General features: G+C 34.5%; 3 protein-coding genes across 6 annotated transcripts; 1 reads left to right on the forward strand and 2 right to left on the reverse strand.

The window, feature by feature from the left end:
- Positions 1-3,050: 3,050 nt before the first annotated feature.
- Positions 3,051-4,797, reverse strand: LOC144342472 (uncharacterized). 2 transcript variants are annotated; one of them, XM_078005576.1, is made up of 3 exons: positions 4,372-4,797; positions 3,869-4,023; positions 3,051-3,290 (listed from the first exon to the last, which is right to left on the reverse strand). In XM_078005576.1, exons 1-2 carry the CDS (start codon positions 4,666-4,668, stop codon positions 3,895-3,897), a joined length of 426 nt encoding a protein of 141 aa, XP_077861702.1. In that variant the 5' UTR covers positions 4,669-4,797; the 3' UTR covers positions 3,051-3,290; positions 3,869-3,894. The 2 variants fall into 2 exon arrangements, with proteins under 2 accessions (XP_077861702.1, XP_077861701.1); XM_078005575.1 differs by lacking the exon at positions 3,051-3,290 and having other exon boundaries at positions 3,855-4,023.
- Positions 4,798-4,852: 55 nt separating this feature from the next.
- Positions 4,853-9,268, forward strand: LOC100372745 (carbohydrate sulfotransferase 9-like). 2 transcript variants are annotated; one of them, XM_078005574.1, is made up of 5 exons: positions 4,853-4,924; positions 6,410-6,485; positions 6,672-6,761; positions 7,948-8,006; positions 8,381-9,268. In XM_078005574.1, exons 2-5 carry the CDS (start codon positions 6,482-6,484, stop codon positions 9,212-9,214), a joined length of 987 nt encoding a protein of 328 aa, XP_077861700.1. In that variant the 5' UTR covers positions 4,853-4,924; positions 6,410-6,481; the 3' UTR covers positions 9,215-9,268. The 2 variants fall into 2 exon arrangements, with proteins under 2 accessions (XP_077861700.1, XP_002741234.1); XM_002741188.3 differs by lacking the exon at positions 4,853-4,924 and having other exon boundaries at positions 6,415-6,485.
- A 3,859-nt stretch (positions 9,269-13,127) lies between these two features.
- Positions 13,128-17,270, reverse strand: LOC100372895 (centromere protein M-like). Of its 2 annotated transcripts, none has more exons than XM_006824634.2 (5): positions 17,128-17,270; positions 16,184-16,263; positions 15,001-15,099; positions 13,885-14,056; positions 13,128-13,336 (listed from the first exon to the last, which is right to left on the reverse strand). In XM_006824634.2, the coding sequence occupies exons 1-5, from the start codon at positions 17,185-17,187 to the stop codon at positions 13,202-13,204; spliced, it is 546 nt and encodes a 181-aa protein (XP_006824697.1). In that variant the 5' UTR covers positions 17,188-17,270; the 3' UTR covers positions 13,128-13,201. The 2 variants fall into 2 exon arrangements, with proteins under 2 accessions (XP_006824697.1, XP_085358345.1); XM_085502219.1 differs by having other exon boundaries at positions 17,190-17,256.
- Between the last annotated feature and the right edge of the window lie 140 nt (positions 17,271-17,410).

Consider the following 17,410-nt stretch of genomic DNA (forward strand, 5'->3'; position numbering starts at 1 on the left):
ATCACTTTCAGACTTTACGTTATAATGATAAAACAAACATATCACCTTCACACAATACATTATATTCATACTATGAATGTATCACCTTCACACAATACATTATATTCATCCTATGAATCTATCACCTTCAGACTTTACGTAATAATGATACAACAAACATATCACCTTCACACAATACATTATATTCATACTATGAATGTATCACCTTCAGACTTTACGTTATATTGATACAACAAACATATCACATTCACACAATACATTATATTCATACTATGAATATATCACCTTCACACAATACATTATATTCATACTATGAATGTATCACCTTCAGACTTTACGTTATATTGATACAACAAACATATCACCTTCACACAATACATTATATTCATACTATGAATGTATCACATTCAGACTTTACATTATGATAAAACAAACATATCACCTTCACACAATACATTATATTCATACTATGAATGTATCACCTTCAGACTTTACATTATAATGATAAATACAAACATATCACCTTCACACAATACATTATATTCATACTATGAATGTATCACCTTCAGACTTTACGTTATATTGACACAACAAACATATCACATTCACACAATACATTATATTCATACTATGAATATATCACCTTCACACAATACATTATATTCATACTATGAATGTATCACCTTCAGACTTTACGTTATGATGATACAACAAACATATCACCTTCACACAATACATTATATTCATACTATGAATATATCACCTTCACACAATACATTATATTCATACTAGGAATGTATCACCTTCAGACTTTACGTTATATTGATACAACAAACATATCACCTTCACACAATACATTATATTCATACTATGAATGTATCACCTTCACAAATTACACTGACACAATTACATTGATATTGATACTCATACTCGATCTATTATTAACCTATCATAATAGTAAGTACATGTATACACGGAATATATCACATATATATGTACACATCGCCATACATAATCTACTACTACTATTATTTCAGCCTATTTCCTCTGACTCACCATTGTAAAGTACGATAGGTCATTATTGTAATTCATTTGGTAGCAGTTATTGTCGACAAGCAGAAGCCGCCTTACACGTGATACACAATGTATTACTGCACTCAGAGGTTACCATGACTACCTTGTGAACTAAATTACATAGGTTTGAAATGCAATTATTAATCATGCAAACAGTGTATGCGCACGGGGTGTAGATTGAACTCCGTAATCATGGTCAATGTGACAATACATATATGTAATGTGTTCACGTTTCTCACTCTATCTCGGATTTAGTGTAGTGTAACTGATGTTCGCCGTATTTTATAGTTAAATCGATATTATATTCTCCGTAACTAATAATAGATGGGTTACCAGTCCTGCCATTAAATGCATTGATACCGAAGATGTACGAGTACTCATTGTAATATATACTTACGTGAAAAGCATCCGCACTGCGCACCCATCAACAAGAGTAATGCTTTTATACGTCATTGCTCTAACTCCGTAAAACACGTCACAGCGGCACTCCCCGTACGTCATATTGAGCATGTCGCTAAATTATTATGATAAAACCGTGCGCTGTCAATTATTAAAACGACTCGTTCTTATTGATCATTGGATATCATCTGATGCCCACGGGATGTCCCGGTGATCTTTGCTTGAATAATTGGTTTAGACTGTGTCTCTCCAATTATTAGCACATCCTCGTCTATACCCAGTTAGAATACAATATTGAAAGCGCGTCGTCGTCCCCTCCCTCTAATAAGCTTCCTCCTGTGTGATGGAGGTTACCTGTTTTCCTGTACCGGTAGGCACCAACATACATAAACAAAGAAGAGACGATATTATCCCTGAGTTGTCCCAAGACATAAAGAGATATTGTTATCCATGAGTTCTCTAGAGACATAAAGAGATAATATTATTCCTGAGTTGTCCCAAGAAATGAAGAGATAATATTATCGCCAAGTTGTCCCAAGACACAAAGAGATAATTTTTATCCTCGAGTTGTCCCAAGAAATGAAGAGATAATATTATCCCTGAGTTGTCCCAAGAAATGAAGAGATGATATTATCCCTGAGTTGTCTCAAGACATAAAGAGATAATATTATCCCCGAGTTATACCAAGACATAAAGAGATAATTTTATCTCTGAGTTGTCTCAAGAAATGAAGAGATAATATTATCCCGAGTGGTCCCATAAAAAGAAGAGAGGTGATATTATTCCTGAGTTGTACCAAGAACGAAGGAGATGACATAATCTAAGTGATTCCAAGAAATGAAGATATAATATTATCTCTGAGTGTTTCCAGTAACAGCGACAGTAATACGTAGTTATGTAGTGATTTTAAAAATATTGGTAATTCTTGGTCAAATTGTGGTGCTTTGATTATGTTCGCATGTTTTGCTGGTGGAGTGAATTATTCATGATCATAATAATTCCATGATGTTAGAAAGTAGTTAAACCTGGAACAGCAGATAGAACCATTGTTCCAGGATCCAACTCTTGCACTGAACTTATCTTAGAATTTATTGACCATCATTTTAGGAATTTAGTTGTTTGTTTGGCACTCATGGGTCTTACTTGGATCTAGAATTATGAAGAGCATATTTTATACACACAAGAACCTCTATAGCCATTACACTAATTCAGATTATCTTTATCTATTTAAAAGTATGTCATAAATAATGTGTATGTTCATAGAAACCGCCTATCATGCATAATGATGAAAACGTTTGTTCTATGCTGTCAACAGACTGTATCTTATCGTATTTGAGCTGGTAAATTAACCAGGTGGGAGCGCATTCTAGTATAACTATCTCGATACAGGGAATTCGAAAATTGATACAATACGAAATAACATTTATCATTTGAATCTGACAAGTTTGTCAGTGACACCACAATGTCAGCATGAATGCCTAATTAAATTTTTGTTTGAGAAAATATTTCGTTAAGAGGAAATATTCTTTAGCAATCTGGTAGATTTTTTCCTAAAAGACACATGGTTTGCAAATGTGTTTGTTCTTCACTGTCAATAATTTCATTTTCATTTCTGGAAATTATTTAAATTGTCATGTTTTACATGGTTCACCTTAAAGTTTCGTGCAGAATTTTGAAGAGTAGAAGCTGTTATGCCTAGAAAAGACACCCTATAGAGAATCCGATCCCGTCAGATATAGGTGACAAAGAAGGGTTTTCTCAATAATCCTTACTTCTGGAGGTGATCTGGGGGGGCACCAATGTGTCGTCGATGTTGGCTGTACGGTGCACAAAATATTTAGATAAATAAATTATAAGACGAAAAGTAACTATACATCATACCATTAATTTGTAATGAATTATATGATATAAAACTCGGATGTATAAACAGAACAAAATATATCAGGAGAAGTTAAAAACTGGAAGCAAATACTAAATATGTACACTCCAGTGACTCCAAATTTTAACTGTCAATTACAATTTTTGAGTACATAGAGGACAAATAAAGCAATATGCTGAAAGAAAAACCAAAATGCGAGAAACCACCAACAGAGACATTTTTATTAAAATAAAAATACATTTTATGATTTATACATATTCATCCTATAAGTGTTTTTTTAAATATTTGACGAAAATGTGATTTTGAAATTTCTTCTCTGATTTCGATTCGATATAGCAAATTGTCCTAATGTTGTGTTTGCATGAATAGAATATAACAATTTTTGAAGGCAATGTCTTGTATTATATTCATGGTCAACAAATGTAAAATAATCTGACATGCTATCACAGCATATTATTTGTTTGTGAATAAAAGGTGTATAAAAAAATTGATAAAGACAGTGTTATGCATACATACCACAGGCATAGGCTATATTATTATTATTATTCTCTTTGTTGGGTGATGTAATTGCATGGGGTCTTTTGTACATTATTCATATTATCAGTGGTAAGTAAAGGGTTCAGACATGATGGACTCTGAGGAGGCACGATAGGTGTATTTTTATCAGTTACCTGGAAATAAGAAACCATACTAAGCATCACTGCATTCATGTAAGATGTGTAAAAAATGTGTTTAACAAACATAATGGAAGATTCATAATAAAAAAACAATGTTTCTGTCCCATGAATAACGTGTAGAAATGCTCTATATACATGCAGACGTATAAACATACATTCAACTACAGTTAGGAAAAATATCAACTGACTTCAAAGATATTTTGTTTCCATATGTTTTATATTGTTTATATATATATATAGTGAAAACATATACTAACAAGATATGATAGTAATAAAAAAGAATGGGGTGAATGGTCTGGTCTGTCTAGCTTCCTTTCCAAAGAAAAGAAACACTGTACTCACCAACTGTTGTACCTTTGGTCGTTTTGGTTTATTTCCTGTAACGGTAACGGTTCGGTCTTTCGGGGGTGGTCTTTTCTTTCTTGTCACAAACATTCTCAGTTCTACTTCTCTAGCTGTGGCTGGTATAGGATCGGGATGTTCTTCCGTAGGACCATTACCACCAACAAAATGTAAAGAACACACGTACGTGTCTTGTTTGATTCGATGTCTTCCGAAGTCGTCACCACGAGAACACGCACTGATCCACCGATCACATTTTTCTGGTTGGCGTTTCGGTTTGCGCAAAAAACACTCCATTCATGTAATCCTTGTTTTAACTCCCATTGATGCTTTAAATGCCGATACTGTTGAGTGATTGTTGTTTACAACACTGCAATCAATATACTGTAGTTGCCACCGTCGTGAATGAAAAGCTTTTGTCGCCCGGTTGCTAAGTGCGTTATTTAGGTCACACGAGATTTCGTATGATCTCGCTTAACGCGGAATATGGCTTATTTCCGTGCACTGTAGCAATAATTGTTACCCATGGTTACATATCATTTACCAATGCCCGGTAAGGATTTGCTTCGTTCTCATTATTTACCTGTATGATTCCGTAAATGCATGGATGTTTTTTCAGAATGATTTTATTGCAGGTAGATTCGGTCAAGGCACCGAATCATCGTCCGCCTGCACGGTGTTGTTCCATTCAGACATTCCTTCCTCTCCAAGTGCTTTGTCGGAACATTCATCTTGAAAATTCAAATTGATTTCATGGTTATTGACTACTGAATAATAACAATGTACTTCCTGTGAACTTATAGTGGACTCAGGCAAATTTTATATAGCTATGGTTTATTTTATAACGTTTCGGGGAGTTGTAAAACCTCTTTATCAAACAACAAACTAAAATTGTATGGTGGTGAATGTTTTTGAAGCCAGCATCAATACATGTGACTTTAAGATTAACAATACTGTGGTTTGTGGAATTAAAATGAGCTGGGATGGGGAAAAAGTTCTTGTTGTAAATAATAGATGAACGATGCTGTAATATTCTAGTTTTGAGTTTCTAATGAGAATGTCACCCAATTTGGGACACCGCCTGTCTGATACTATAGGCGGAGATGTAAAAATCTTACACAGTCTCTCATCAGCCTGGAGAAGGGGGAAATATTTGCATAGAATGCTGGGTAGAGCTGGAAGTGAAGGGTTATAAGTAACAACCAAAGGAGTTCTGGTGTTATTAATGTTATTTTTATTAGAAATGTTATTACCTACTAGGGCCGATTGTCTAGAGGTGTGTTTAACCGTGAAATAGTATTGGTAGGATACCCCCTGTTGTATGTGGCAAAATTAGTGAAATGGGACGACAGTTTAGAATCACTGGAACAGATACGTCGGGTTCTGAGTAATTTACTAAAGGGGGTGGAATTTTTCATATGATACAGGTGATAAAGGGGGTTTTACATCTCCCCGAAACGTTATAAAATAAACCATTGTTTGAAGTCAGGGACGTTTGGAGCTTCATATATTATACACAACTCCCTTTATTATTGTTTAAATACTACCGGTAACAACCTGACGGTTACAGAGAGTGTAAAGGAATAAATTACTGGTATGATTGTTTCCCCGATAAGCATGTAGCGTATGGTGAACAATAGTGTAACACAGTTTGCATTTTTATTTTATAAACTTACGCCATACGCCTGCCAGGAAACCAATGTACTGATAAAGCTTGCCAGAACGATATTCTCTCACAAGCTGATTAGGTTTTGGTTTGCGCTGAAGTTCTGTATGGACTTACTGAGCCAGCTACAGGTAACCTGGACGCCAATAACCGTTAGGTTCGACCAGTAATTTATCATCTAAACTGAAACATTGTTGCACTATTGGAAACATCGCGCAGTGCTTATGGGTGAAACAACCATAACATTATAATTTTACACATTCTGTAATCGCCATCATAGTGTGACTACGTCGAGTGGTCGTTACGCCCAACTCAGATGTTGCTAGTAATAACAATAGTTGAATACCCGCATCTGCATTCAATTATTTATAGAGAGCTTATAATAAAAAAAAAAACAGATACAGTTGGAGATACGCCAGGGTGGAATACTCCGGAACGGGCGAAATGTGTAAGTGTTATTTCACTTTATCGCTTTTTCAACATATATACAAAAATGACGCTACGTTGTATTCATTTTAACCAATAAAGAGGTCTGACTAAATAGCGTACATACACAATAGTGTCTGGGCGAATTACCACGATATATCAGTACTCACATAGGCCGGCTTTTCTAATATGGTTTTATTGTTTTTAGCTTCGCCATGCTATCTCAGATATGGTATCTTCATCATGGCAATTATCTGGTTTTGTACGTGTGTATGGTATTACAAGGTTGCTGTAAACGGTAAGTGAATCATATTCATACTGTCGTGCATGGAAGGCAGAGTGTGGAACTATTTATTAAAAATAATATGCTAGGATTTAAATTCGCATTTGTAAATTACATGTTTAAATTCGTGAAACAACCATTTATATTCATAAAGTCTTCATTTTTTCTTCACAAAACCTCCATTTGTATTCGTCTCTATTTTTACTAAAACTTTCCCTGTGTCTTTGGGAAACCCTCATTTTTACTCTTTAAACTTCCAATTGTATTGTAATACTTGAAATTGTATTGGTGAAACATTTCTATTTGTATTAAGAATCTCCTTCTGTGCTTGTAAAATCACAATTCGTTATTGTAAAATATTCATTTGTGTTCGTGAAACTGGCTTGCTTGTGGAATTTAGGAGCATGGAGGGCGCTGCTCCTGCATGCAACAACGATGGCAAAAGGTCATCATTGAGCAGGAGACATTGACTGTGGATCACTGTCACCTGAGAGCATCGATGTGATCGATGACGCTTTACAGAAAATGAAACTGCAAAGCATGCACGACAGGATATATTGACTTTGGTCTTGGAACCTTGCGCGACAGGCAGAATGTAGCATCTAAACCCGTGTTGAACTTCCGAGCACAGTAGCGCGTTATAGGATATCGTGTAACACAGTAACATTATAAGGACCATGGTCGAAAAGTATTGTACAGACACGATTATTCCGTCCGTTCCTTCGATGTACAACACGGAGGCCGACACGGAGCCCTCGCCTCAACTATGGGTTGGTCTGCGCAAAATATCAACGATTACCTCCAATCGGGATGATTAGTTCCTGGATTAAATGTGATTTTTTAATTGGTGGTGGAATTGTTAGTACGTGTTATGTGACTTCGCAATTACGACTTCAATTTTGGATAACACATCTCCAATTTTTGAAAACAAAAACTAATCATTCCGACTACAGTCAGTTTAGTGCAACTTTTCCATTGAGTACCCACCTTCTAAGCCATGCGTTCACAACTGAAACGTTTATCAACTCCTAGTGGTTTATGATTTTGATAACAGATTTCGGAGTTTGGGAATAATTTGTTGCATCGGCAACAACACCCAAGACACCTAACAGAGTCTTTTCCGCTTAAATCTACAAGTTACTTGTTGTATATTTTATACTCTGCAACAAGGTGTACCTCTGAATTTCAATTTTTTTTTCAGAATATTCGCCCATCAGAATGATGCCATTACAACACAAGCCTTCGCCAGTAAGAGAACACGTGAGTAAAATAAAATATGCTAAATAAAATAATGCTCAGTAATTTCACAATAATTTGTACTGTCGTATGGGCAAATGTGAAATTTATGGTGTTCCACTGTTTTGGCGCCGATACTATATTTTACGGTATTTGCACCACCCGTGTTATTTTTACCTTGGGTCAAAATATAACAACGGCACATATAGTGCAACTCCGAACTCCAACCAGTAATTCTGGGGTTCCTATATAGCAGTCTTAAGTATCATGTGGTCGGGTATGGATTACTAAACAAATGTTTATTTCCATATGCAAGAAGCAAATCCATTGAGTACTCACATAGGACAAGCTTTTGTAAAATGTACTGCCATAATATACTGTTTCTGTATTTTTTGCAGAACATAATGATTAAAGCAGACCTACATAGACGCAGGGCAGACCTTCAATGTGCGTGCGATGAGCTGGGGACTAGGCAGAATTTGCGTTTCAACAAAAATGAGAACTGTTCGGCTGTTACGGAGCAAAACACGACGATTATGGAAGGTAAAAAGGATAAAAATTACAAAAACGTGAAGCTGTCTCATGAGATGTACGTCGATGACAAATATAAAATGGTGTACTGTCCTGTTCCTAAAGTGGCAACATCAAATTGGCGAAGAGTGTTGATGGTCATGGGAGGGCGCTACAACAGTACCACTAACATTTCAGATAGTACGTGGGGAAATTACGTAAAACACTTTCCAAGGCTTAGTAGCTTTAACTCAGAAGAGAAAGAACGGCGTCTTCTCACGTATACTAAAGTGTTATTCGTTAGGCACCCTTTTGAACGGTTATTGTCTGCATACCGTGATAAAATTGAACGAAAAACGACACGACTCGGACGTAGGCACGGAAATATTAATTCGTTTCAGAGTTTTGTGAGGTTTGTCATAGGTCACCAAGCATCAGCTGACGTTCACTGGCAGACATATGAAAAGCTGTGTAAGCCATGTGACGTACAGTATGATATTATCGGAAAATACGAGACCTTATCACGTGACGCTAACTACGTGCTGCAATACATCGGAGCTGATGACGTTGTGACGTTCCCGGGCTGGGAACCGCATGGAACAAACTCGTCATTATCTTTATTGACCAATGAGTATTTCTCAAAAGTTAGAAAAAGTGAAATTGAGAAATTATACGCAATTTATGAAAATGATTTTAAAATGTTTGGTTATGAGTTGTATTAAACAGTCTCGAATTTTAATGATGGGGTCAGGGAATAAAGACTGAACTTTCCGAGATTTTTAAGAGCTCCGTGCAAGTGGGACGCGTGTGTTTTTGAAGTATCCAGCAACTGTAGCATGGTTTGATGAAAAATGACAAAATGAAAGTGATATGAAGAGAATTGTGAATGATTCTAGATGAAAACAGTTCTACGGTTGTAGTTGAAAATTAGTGAATTGTAAAACAACTGTTGACATGTTTGAACTGGCGACCACTTCGCAGTTGCTATACCTTGTGAGTAGTTTACACCCAGAGGCTCCAACATTATGTATGAAATTGTCGGTGATCAACTTTTATACATATAAAATAGCTTTTTATTTAATAAGATAATTTAAGACACACTGTTTATATATTAACATATACATTATTTCTTTTTGATGAAGTACATTATTGACAGCAGTAAACATGATCATTTTATCTATACCTTTCTTTGCTAGCTTGGGTTGTTTTTAGGATAAATTGACGGGTATTTTGCAACTATACCGTTTCCCTTTCATACAGGAATCTGAATATCCAGTATCATTAGAATGTTATTTTTACGAGGCATACTAGCAATAATGTTTGTCCTTATGTTCTTATTGTTGATAGGTAAATGTTTGAGCGACGCTCTGGTTAATCTTTTCTTAATTGTGATGAGTGTACAATCTTTATTTTATCTTTTTTATCTTTCTTGTGTGTTTGTATGAATATCTAATTCGAATATTATCTATGATATAAATGTTATCCTTTAATGTTAAAGGCTTGTCAGATTACAAAAAAGTATGATGTATTTAACTGACTGAAGAACGAAAGAATAAGAATCTGCCGGTATTCTTTTTAATAACTCTTTAGATTTTATTATTCACAGGAAGGTTCAGAGCCCGAACGGAAACTATTTATTTTTAGATGTGACTATGCAAAATGTTATGATAATATAAATAATATCATCCAAACACTTTTTTATCTGGTGATTGGTACAGAATTATGATAATGATACCAGGAGGATATACACACCAAAGTAACCCCAAAGCTCAAGAAGCTCTGAAAAAATGTTCAGAGAGCATACGATACAAATTCAACATCCCTGATATTGACTTTAAAAAAATATTTTACATTAGCAACTAATCCTCGGGGGCGGAGCTACGACGCGCACCACTGTACCACGTATTTCTATGGGCTTTGTGCGCGCTGCTGTGGAAAGTCAGTGGAGCCGGTGAAAACTCGAGAAAACAACACAAACTCAACTTTGAAGTAATCCTGAACAACCAAATTCATATATGTTACACACGTAGGGCTAATCTTGTTACACTGTTCAGGGGACTCTCAACAACCATCGCAAAGTACCGTTTTCTGTGAGTTTTTGGTCTTTGTTTTCACCGCGAAAGTTGCCAGGCGGTAGAAAATGCCCGGATGTCCGCCCCGAGGATACAACAATTGATACAAGATTAAGATTATTTTCAATTTAAGGTGCTTCATAGATTTATTGCTACAGGCTGAATATTATGAACAAAAAAGAGAAATTAATATTTTAATACTTAGTCAGGTTTGCCATGGATTTAGATTATCTATGAACATGACAGTATTGGGAATTTTGGGAAACAATAAAATGCCAGATGTATTAACCAGATTTTATTATGTACACGCTATTACATATAGCAGTATAAACAAAAACTAAATTGTCGATATTCTCTGGTTTGTTATGGGTGTCGCACATTTTGTCTGGAAATAGAAACGTATTTGGCCAGAAATGGTAAGGTGATTTTCTATTGAAAATTGGGTAAATTGGCAGAACTCATGATGTAATGAATGGAAATGGTAGAGTAACTCTAGTAGCGTATCTGAACTGTACATTATTGCATGCTTTTGTTACATAAGTTGTATTGCTATTCATTCTAAGTAATTGAAATCGTATTATTTAAATGTAAAACAGTCCAGTGTATGTTTAATAAGAGTACCTTATTGTATTATTGTCATCCTTGGTACTCATCCATTTTTTCTATACTGTCTTTTTTATTTATTTATTGTGCTGTATATGGTTAATTATAAAAGAAATGGCAGTGCAGTAATCTTCAATCTTGTGATCATGACATGGCTGCAAATTAGAATACATTACGGAATGTATGAATATTTTATCATAACTAGTAATGAAACGCACACTACGATATTTCGAAATATTCAGTCTCCATGCTCCTCATAAGACGGGTAATCATGAAGGTGCCTTGTATCACAACTCGCACTGCATTCTGGTTCTTCACATCAATTGTAAATATATGTGTGCACAACAAATGGTGCATTTGGAAATCAACTTTTGCAGCACGTAACTAATAGAAGGCGTGAAAATGGCGACCAAGATCTGTTATGTTCAACATATCATGTTACAGTATTTTAATTACTCTTTTGAACGGTTTTAACATTCAAATCCCATATATGCCGACGTTTACCTGCTGGATGTTTAAATATTCACACAACGGGATACCATCTATGTACCAAGTTTCATTTAAATGTGATTAGAACCAAACAATTATGAATTATTATGCACAGATTTTAATCCAAAAAGATCTGTGCATTGTCCTTTGGCATTTATGTACTAGAGTTCATTGACATGTGATAGTACTTGAGATATCAGTGGAAAAGCCGACTAATTATGCAAATTAGGGTATTAATATGCAAATATTATTAACTTAAAACTAATTATATGTTTTTGATGAAACTTGATGCATAGATGCTCTGGGCTAATTAATGACCTAATTTGCATAACAATGAGTCAATTTTGGGCATTTCCACTAATCATGACATTTCAATGAAACTTGGTACTTAGATGTCATAGTACAATGCACATACCTAGTTCTTGAGATATCAGTGGAACAGACTGACACACATACACATACACATACAGAAGCACTAACTGCATCATAAAACAAAAATTATTTGAAACTAGGAATTTAAAACTGTTTAAAAACTAAACAGATTGCTCCATACAGCACAGTATCATATTGAAAAGATGAAATAGGCATTTAGGCTAAAATGAGAATTTGTGCACATAGACTACAAATTTAAAAAAATAGACCTCGTAGGCCAAAACTTTACACTGAACAAAGAAAATGTCATTACTACAACCAATTAGAAAATGAACTTCACTTTTTCACAGAATGTCAATTATACACAGAAATAGGAAAATAAACAATAATCTATTCACAAAAAAAAGAGAATTTGAATTGTTAAAAAACAAAGACAAACTTATTTACATTACGCATGCAAATTGTAGACAAATATTAAAAGTGATTCATTTCATTAGAACTGCATTTTCTATTAGAGACAAAAAACAGCCAGTAAACTGATTCTTTTCTAGAGAATTTATTGTCTAGAAATAGAAATGTATTTTTTCTAATCAGTCATAATAAAGATTGTCTAATCATGATATCATATCTTATTCTATAGAATGTAGATCAGCCAAGGCATACTGACATGAAATCTAATGACATTGGTATTATCATTATGCATAATCATTAACATATTGCAGCATACACGACTAATATATGTCAAAATATTATTTGAAGCGCAGTAGTCGTAGGTAGTCGTCGTTGATAAACATTGATTTTCCCACAATCCAATGCGCTCTTCAAATAGAAATCACAAGTATGAGGTTTGACCTGGGCACGACTTGCACTGATTACCGCCGGTGACTCCTTGATACCTTCGAATAACATGAAAATTACCTTAGAAACGTCTCAATTCGTACTCGTTGATCTGTGAAACAGTCAAAGTCGCCATCTTTGTTTATATAAGACCCATATATCTTGCACATGCACAGCGCGACGACTACCGCACTTTAAATTGGTTCCATATTTACAAGAAGCCAATGATTCTGTGAATTAGATAACAGTTATGCAAGTGACATATAGCAAAATAACCATCAATTTTTTTATTTTATCTCTCTGAGAAAGTCTTGTAATTCATTTGCATAGGTATTGTTAAAGTTCTTCTTCAAAATTAAAAGTATTTCTTGTGGCATCTATCAGCAGTGGTGTGACTCCAAATTTAAAACCACCAGCTATTTCCACCATTGACAGCAACTTCCTGGCCAGACATTGACAATTACGAATAGTCTGTAGAGATATAAATGAAATGCAAATTAATATGCAAATTTAAGTAAATTACGCCAACCATGACCATTTTGAATTGTGGAGAACACAAAAGTTATTTGAAGTATTTATAAACTATGTTCACATAATTCAATGAGAGATAATTTTGATGAATTGTTAAAGCCTAAAATATTTTAAAAACACTTCTCCCCTACCGGGTACTACCATTATTAGATAAGTGGATTTAGGGCGAGAAAGATGTTGCAAACATGTTCATATTGCTTCTTCTGTTTGAGAGGTTTTCAGAACAATCCACTGAGTGTTGTTCACACATCATAAGTTGTAATGATCTTATGGAAGTGTTGTATGCACTAGCATCTACTAGGTAGTCCCAATCTCCTAAATGTCCAGTTTTAGATAATTACAGCAATTTCTTGATCATTCTGGAGCATTCGAAAACATTTTCTGGATTAATTTTCAATATAAAGATTGCTGTGAACACAATTTATGTTTTGTTTGTTTCTTATGATTCAAAAGTGCATTTATACATTTTATATAATATTCCATTGTACCTTCACATCACCACAAAGCATAGGTGACTGATACACATCTGAGAGGCCAGTCACAGCCATCATCTCAACGTTTTGGTTATCAGGATCTTCAGCTTTCATCACGACAAAACAACATCTTCCTAAGAAGTAGTCAACATCCAGATACTTGACTGACGACTCAACAATGGTCATACTGAAACCAACACAAAATTATATAAATGTTTTCATGGGTAAGCAAATAGGCTTAGACTTTTTGTAAAAATGTGTACTTTGGCTTCGCTTGTAATTGTATGTGCAAACAAACAGACACGTATTGCACAGTGAAACACCGCAGACATCATGCTGCCTTCCACTCCATACTCATTGCACCAAAAAATTCAGTTAGAAATGTAGTGAACACCACCCAACAACAAATAGATGAAAAAGCCGAATCTTAGTCGTCACAAACATCATATATATATATTCAAACTCTCAATCACAACAATCACCCTGCCAACGCAGACAGAGACACCGCCTACCGAGCCATACTCACTGCACCAACAAATGCAGTGTACTGAACACCGACCAACAACTAGATAATAATGCACAAGCCAAATATTGTGTTTTAATATTAAAACAATATTTTGACAAAAATAAAAAAAGATGGGACATAAATCTTTCAAACTAATGTGTTCACTGACCCATTTTATGGTCATAAACATAATAATAAATTTTACATTGTCTATTGGTCACCTTTGACCTCTATCATTGACTATGAAATGAATCATCCAATAATAGTATACAAATATTACCAAATTATTATAGAACTTGTGTGATCTTCATTTATTAGAACAAGTAGTGTAGTGTAGTGTAGTGTAGTGTAGTGTAGTGTAGTGTAGTGTAGTGTAGTGAACAAGATGCAAATTTTGGTCCATTACAAATTATAATGTTGAATACAGTATTTGCTAAATAAGTAGTACATTTGCTTATGTAAATGTTGGGAGGCATTTATGGTCAAAATACAACGTAAGTAATTTTTTAATGATACAACATACAATATACACAATTTTTGGTTTGTGTTGTACTTCTATTGAAAATGTACTTCTGATAGAGCAAATACAGTAATTACATCAAGCACTGTTGTAAAAAATTTCTCACCTTAACACATTTGACAAATCTATCACAAAGACAACAAAATTGACTGGAGGCCTTGAATCTGATTCATCTTTAGGTAGAGGTAGACTGGATGCAGTCAACCTGTGGATAAAATGGCACAACATAATAGAATCTGTATACATCAACAGTGGTTTATATTGAGTTTATGAAATTGTTTGAATGATTATTTATTAATTGGTAGTCTGATGCATGTACAATGTATATCATTATTTCAGTATACAAATAGAAATATTATAGCAGAAAAAATATTCGCTGGATTAAATTTGATGTATTTATATGTGTTTGTTAAATTCTACATGTTTTCACTGTGTTTTATTTTAGCACATTTATTTAAAATGAGTGAAAATTAAAATCCAATAAATTATTAAGCTCCTACAATATAGTATATAAATTTATGAAACTATTGCACATGATTGAATCTCTTGAAAACATAGTAATTTTCAGAGATCTAAATGCAGGAAAACGTAGATCTTTTAGCAGGTCGCCATGAATTGCACTAAATGGAAATTGTTTGCGACAAAACATAGTGACTTCATATGCCGGTAAAATTAAAAGGCAGTTTCATAAATTACAAGTTGAAAACAACTTGACCAATCACATTACAGTCAAACCTGTGTTAACGACCACCTGTGCAGAGCGGCCACCTGCTCATAGCGACCACTTTAGTATAGTCCCCTCGCAGTTTACATGTTAAAGACTTTGACAGATGAATACAACCCAGAGTGTTTTATCTTTGACCCATTATGATGATTACCCTGCGAACTGCGAAGATGAATATGCTTTAAACTTATAATTTTCTGTGTAAGTTAAACTGATGATAATGCATGTCTATTTGAAAAACATGATGTTGATGATTAATTTGAAGTTGTTTGGATACAATTGATTGATTCCATTTATGTTTATCAGCCACTTTTGAGGGAATGATGCAAAGACTCGTGGGGATTGGGTGTTACCAAAGCGTCTCCCTATCCAATGAAAATTGCTTATTCATATTTGAAAGTCACAATGGTACCATGGTAAATGTTTTATAAATTTAAAAAAAAACAACATTCATAGCTTTATGAAAAACAATGTATGAATATAAATGTTATTTTTATAAAACCAGTAAAACAACAATTGGGTAAAATCATTATTTAATCTGAAATAAATACTTATGGATACCTACATATTCAAATTGAAATCTGTGTCTATGTTCAACATTGCTTCAGCTAATTTATGTTTGGATGTACCTTCTGCTCCAACCAACTGCAAAAGAGAACAGTAACAGTGAACATAATACAATGTAGCCAGATAGCAATATTACAAATACTACATGTACAAGTAAAACGCTCTGTGCCACAGTCACTTACATTTTTCTGTACAGTCCAAATAATTTGATCAGTACTATTTATTATTAATTTTTTCTCACTACACTGAGCAAACACAAGCTATGAAACACTGCCAGCATGAAATCAATAATTGTCTATTTCAAAGATCCATTTTTTAACCTAAAATGTAAAAATGAAAAACCTGGGAATACATTAATAACCATTCCTACCATTTTTTTTTTTAGTTTTTCAACAGTTTTGGTTGGTTTCATTACCGTAGCAGCAGAAAAGTAATATTATGGGGTTCCCTGCACAGTAATTGGCTGTAAGTCAGCTGAATAGACCGTAACCTGAATCACAAAACCTTTGGTTGTATTATTCATGTCTCTAAGACAAGCCTACGTCACAAACTGGTCAAAATCCCCCAAACATTGCCAGCAACCAATCACAATAGCTTTCCCTGACGATAATACTTAGCAACGTTATTTCCCCCACGCTAACTTGAAAAATCTTTTGTTTTTGTCTCGTTTCCGTTTCCGGTCTGTCTTAGAGAATATCAGTATTACTTTTCAACAGTTTTTGCACTGAAGTTGACAAACTCAGAATTTATGATCTTGAATGAAATCGACTGGTAAAATAGTTAAAACTTATTGATGTATCACCAGACACCACAGGGTTTTTATTTTCAGATTTTAAAGGGTGCTGGCATCACACAGCTGTAACACAACTTTACACAATAAAACTTATGAGTTATACTCCGTTCAATCGAAACACAATATGTACTACAAAGAAAATAAATTACCAGCACTGTAGCCGTATTGGGAGCTGATACTTTGTTGAAAGTTGACAACAACTTCGACATACCGATCGGATGATAATAATCACGTTTTTCACTTTCGCCGTTTTGGGGCCGGGAGGTGTTTTGAATAGCCCGCCCGCCACGGCCTGTTTACTGATGTAATTGCTAAACTTCTAAAATGTCAATTCGAATCAGCTCAAATTAGGTGATTTTAAATACTGAAATTCAATAAATGGAGAATAAAAAAAACACAGAAGTAGAAAATGCATATATTTCGTGCTTAAGG

This window comes from Saccoglossus kowalevskii, chromosome 8, assembly GCF_978046115.1.
Source record: "Saccoglossus kowalevskii chromosome 8, keSacKowa6.1, whole genome shotgun sequence".
Taxonomy (NCBI): domain Eukaryota; kingdom Metazoa; phylum Hemichordata; class Enteropneusta; family Harrimaniidae; genus Saccoglossus; species Saccoglossus kowalevskii.

Coding starts and splice junctions, on each gene's coding strand:
- LOC144342472 (XM_078005576.1), bottom strand. CDS start 4,668: ATGGAGTGTTTTTTGCGCAAACCGAAACGCCAACCAGAAAAATGTGAT. Junction 4,024..4,371: donor GACCAAAGGTACAACAGTTG/GTGAGTACAGTG, acceptor TCTTATTTCCAG/GTAACTGATAAAAATACACC.
- LOC100372745 (XM_078005574.1), top strand. Junction 6,762..7,947: donor TTACAAGGTTGCTGTAAACG/GTAAGTGAATCA, acceptor TTTTTTTTTCAG/AATATTCGCCCATCAGAATG. Junction 8,007..8,380: donor CTTCGCCAGTAAGAGAACAC/GTGAGTAAAATA, acceptor TATTTTTTGCAG/AACATAATGATTAAAGCAGA.
- LOC100372895 (XM_006824634.2), bottom strand. CDS start 17,187: ATGTCGAAGTTGTTGTCAACTTTCAACAAAGTATCAGCTCCCAATACG. Junction 15,100..16,183: donor ACAGATTTCAATTTGAATAT/GTAGGTATCCAT, acceptor TTTTATCCACAG/GTTGACTGCATCCAGTCTAC. Junction 14,057..15,000: donor GATTTGTCAAATGTGTTAAG/GTGAGAAATTTT, acceptor TGTTGGTTTCAG/TATGACCATTGTTGAGTCGT.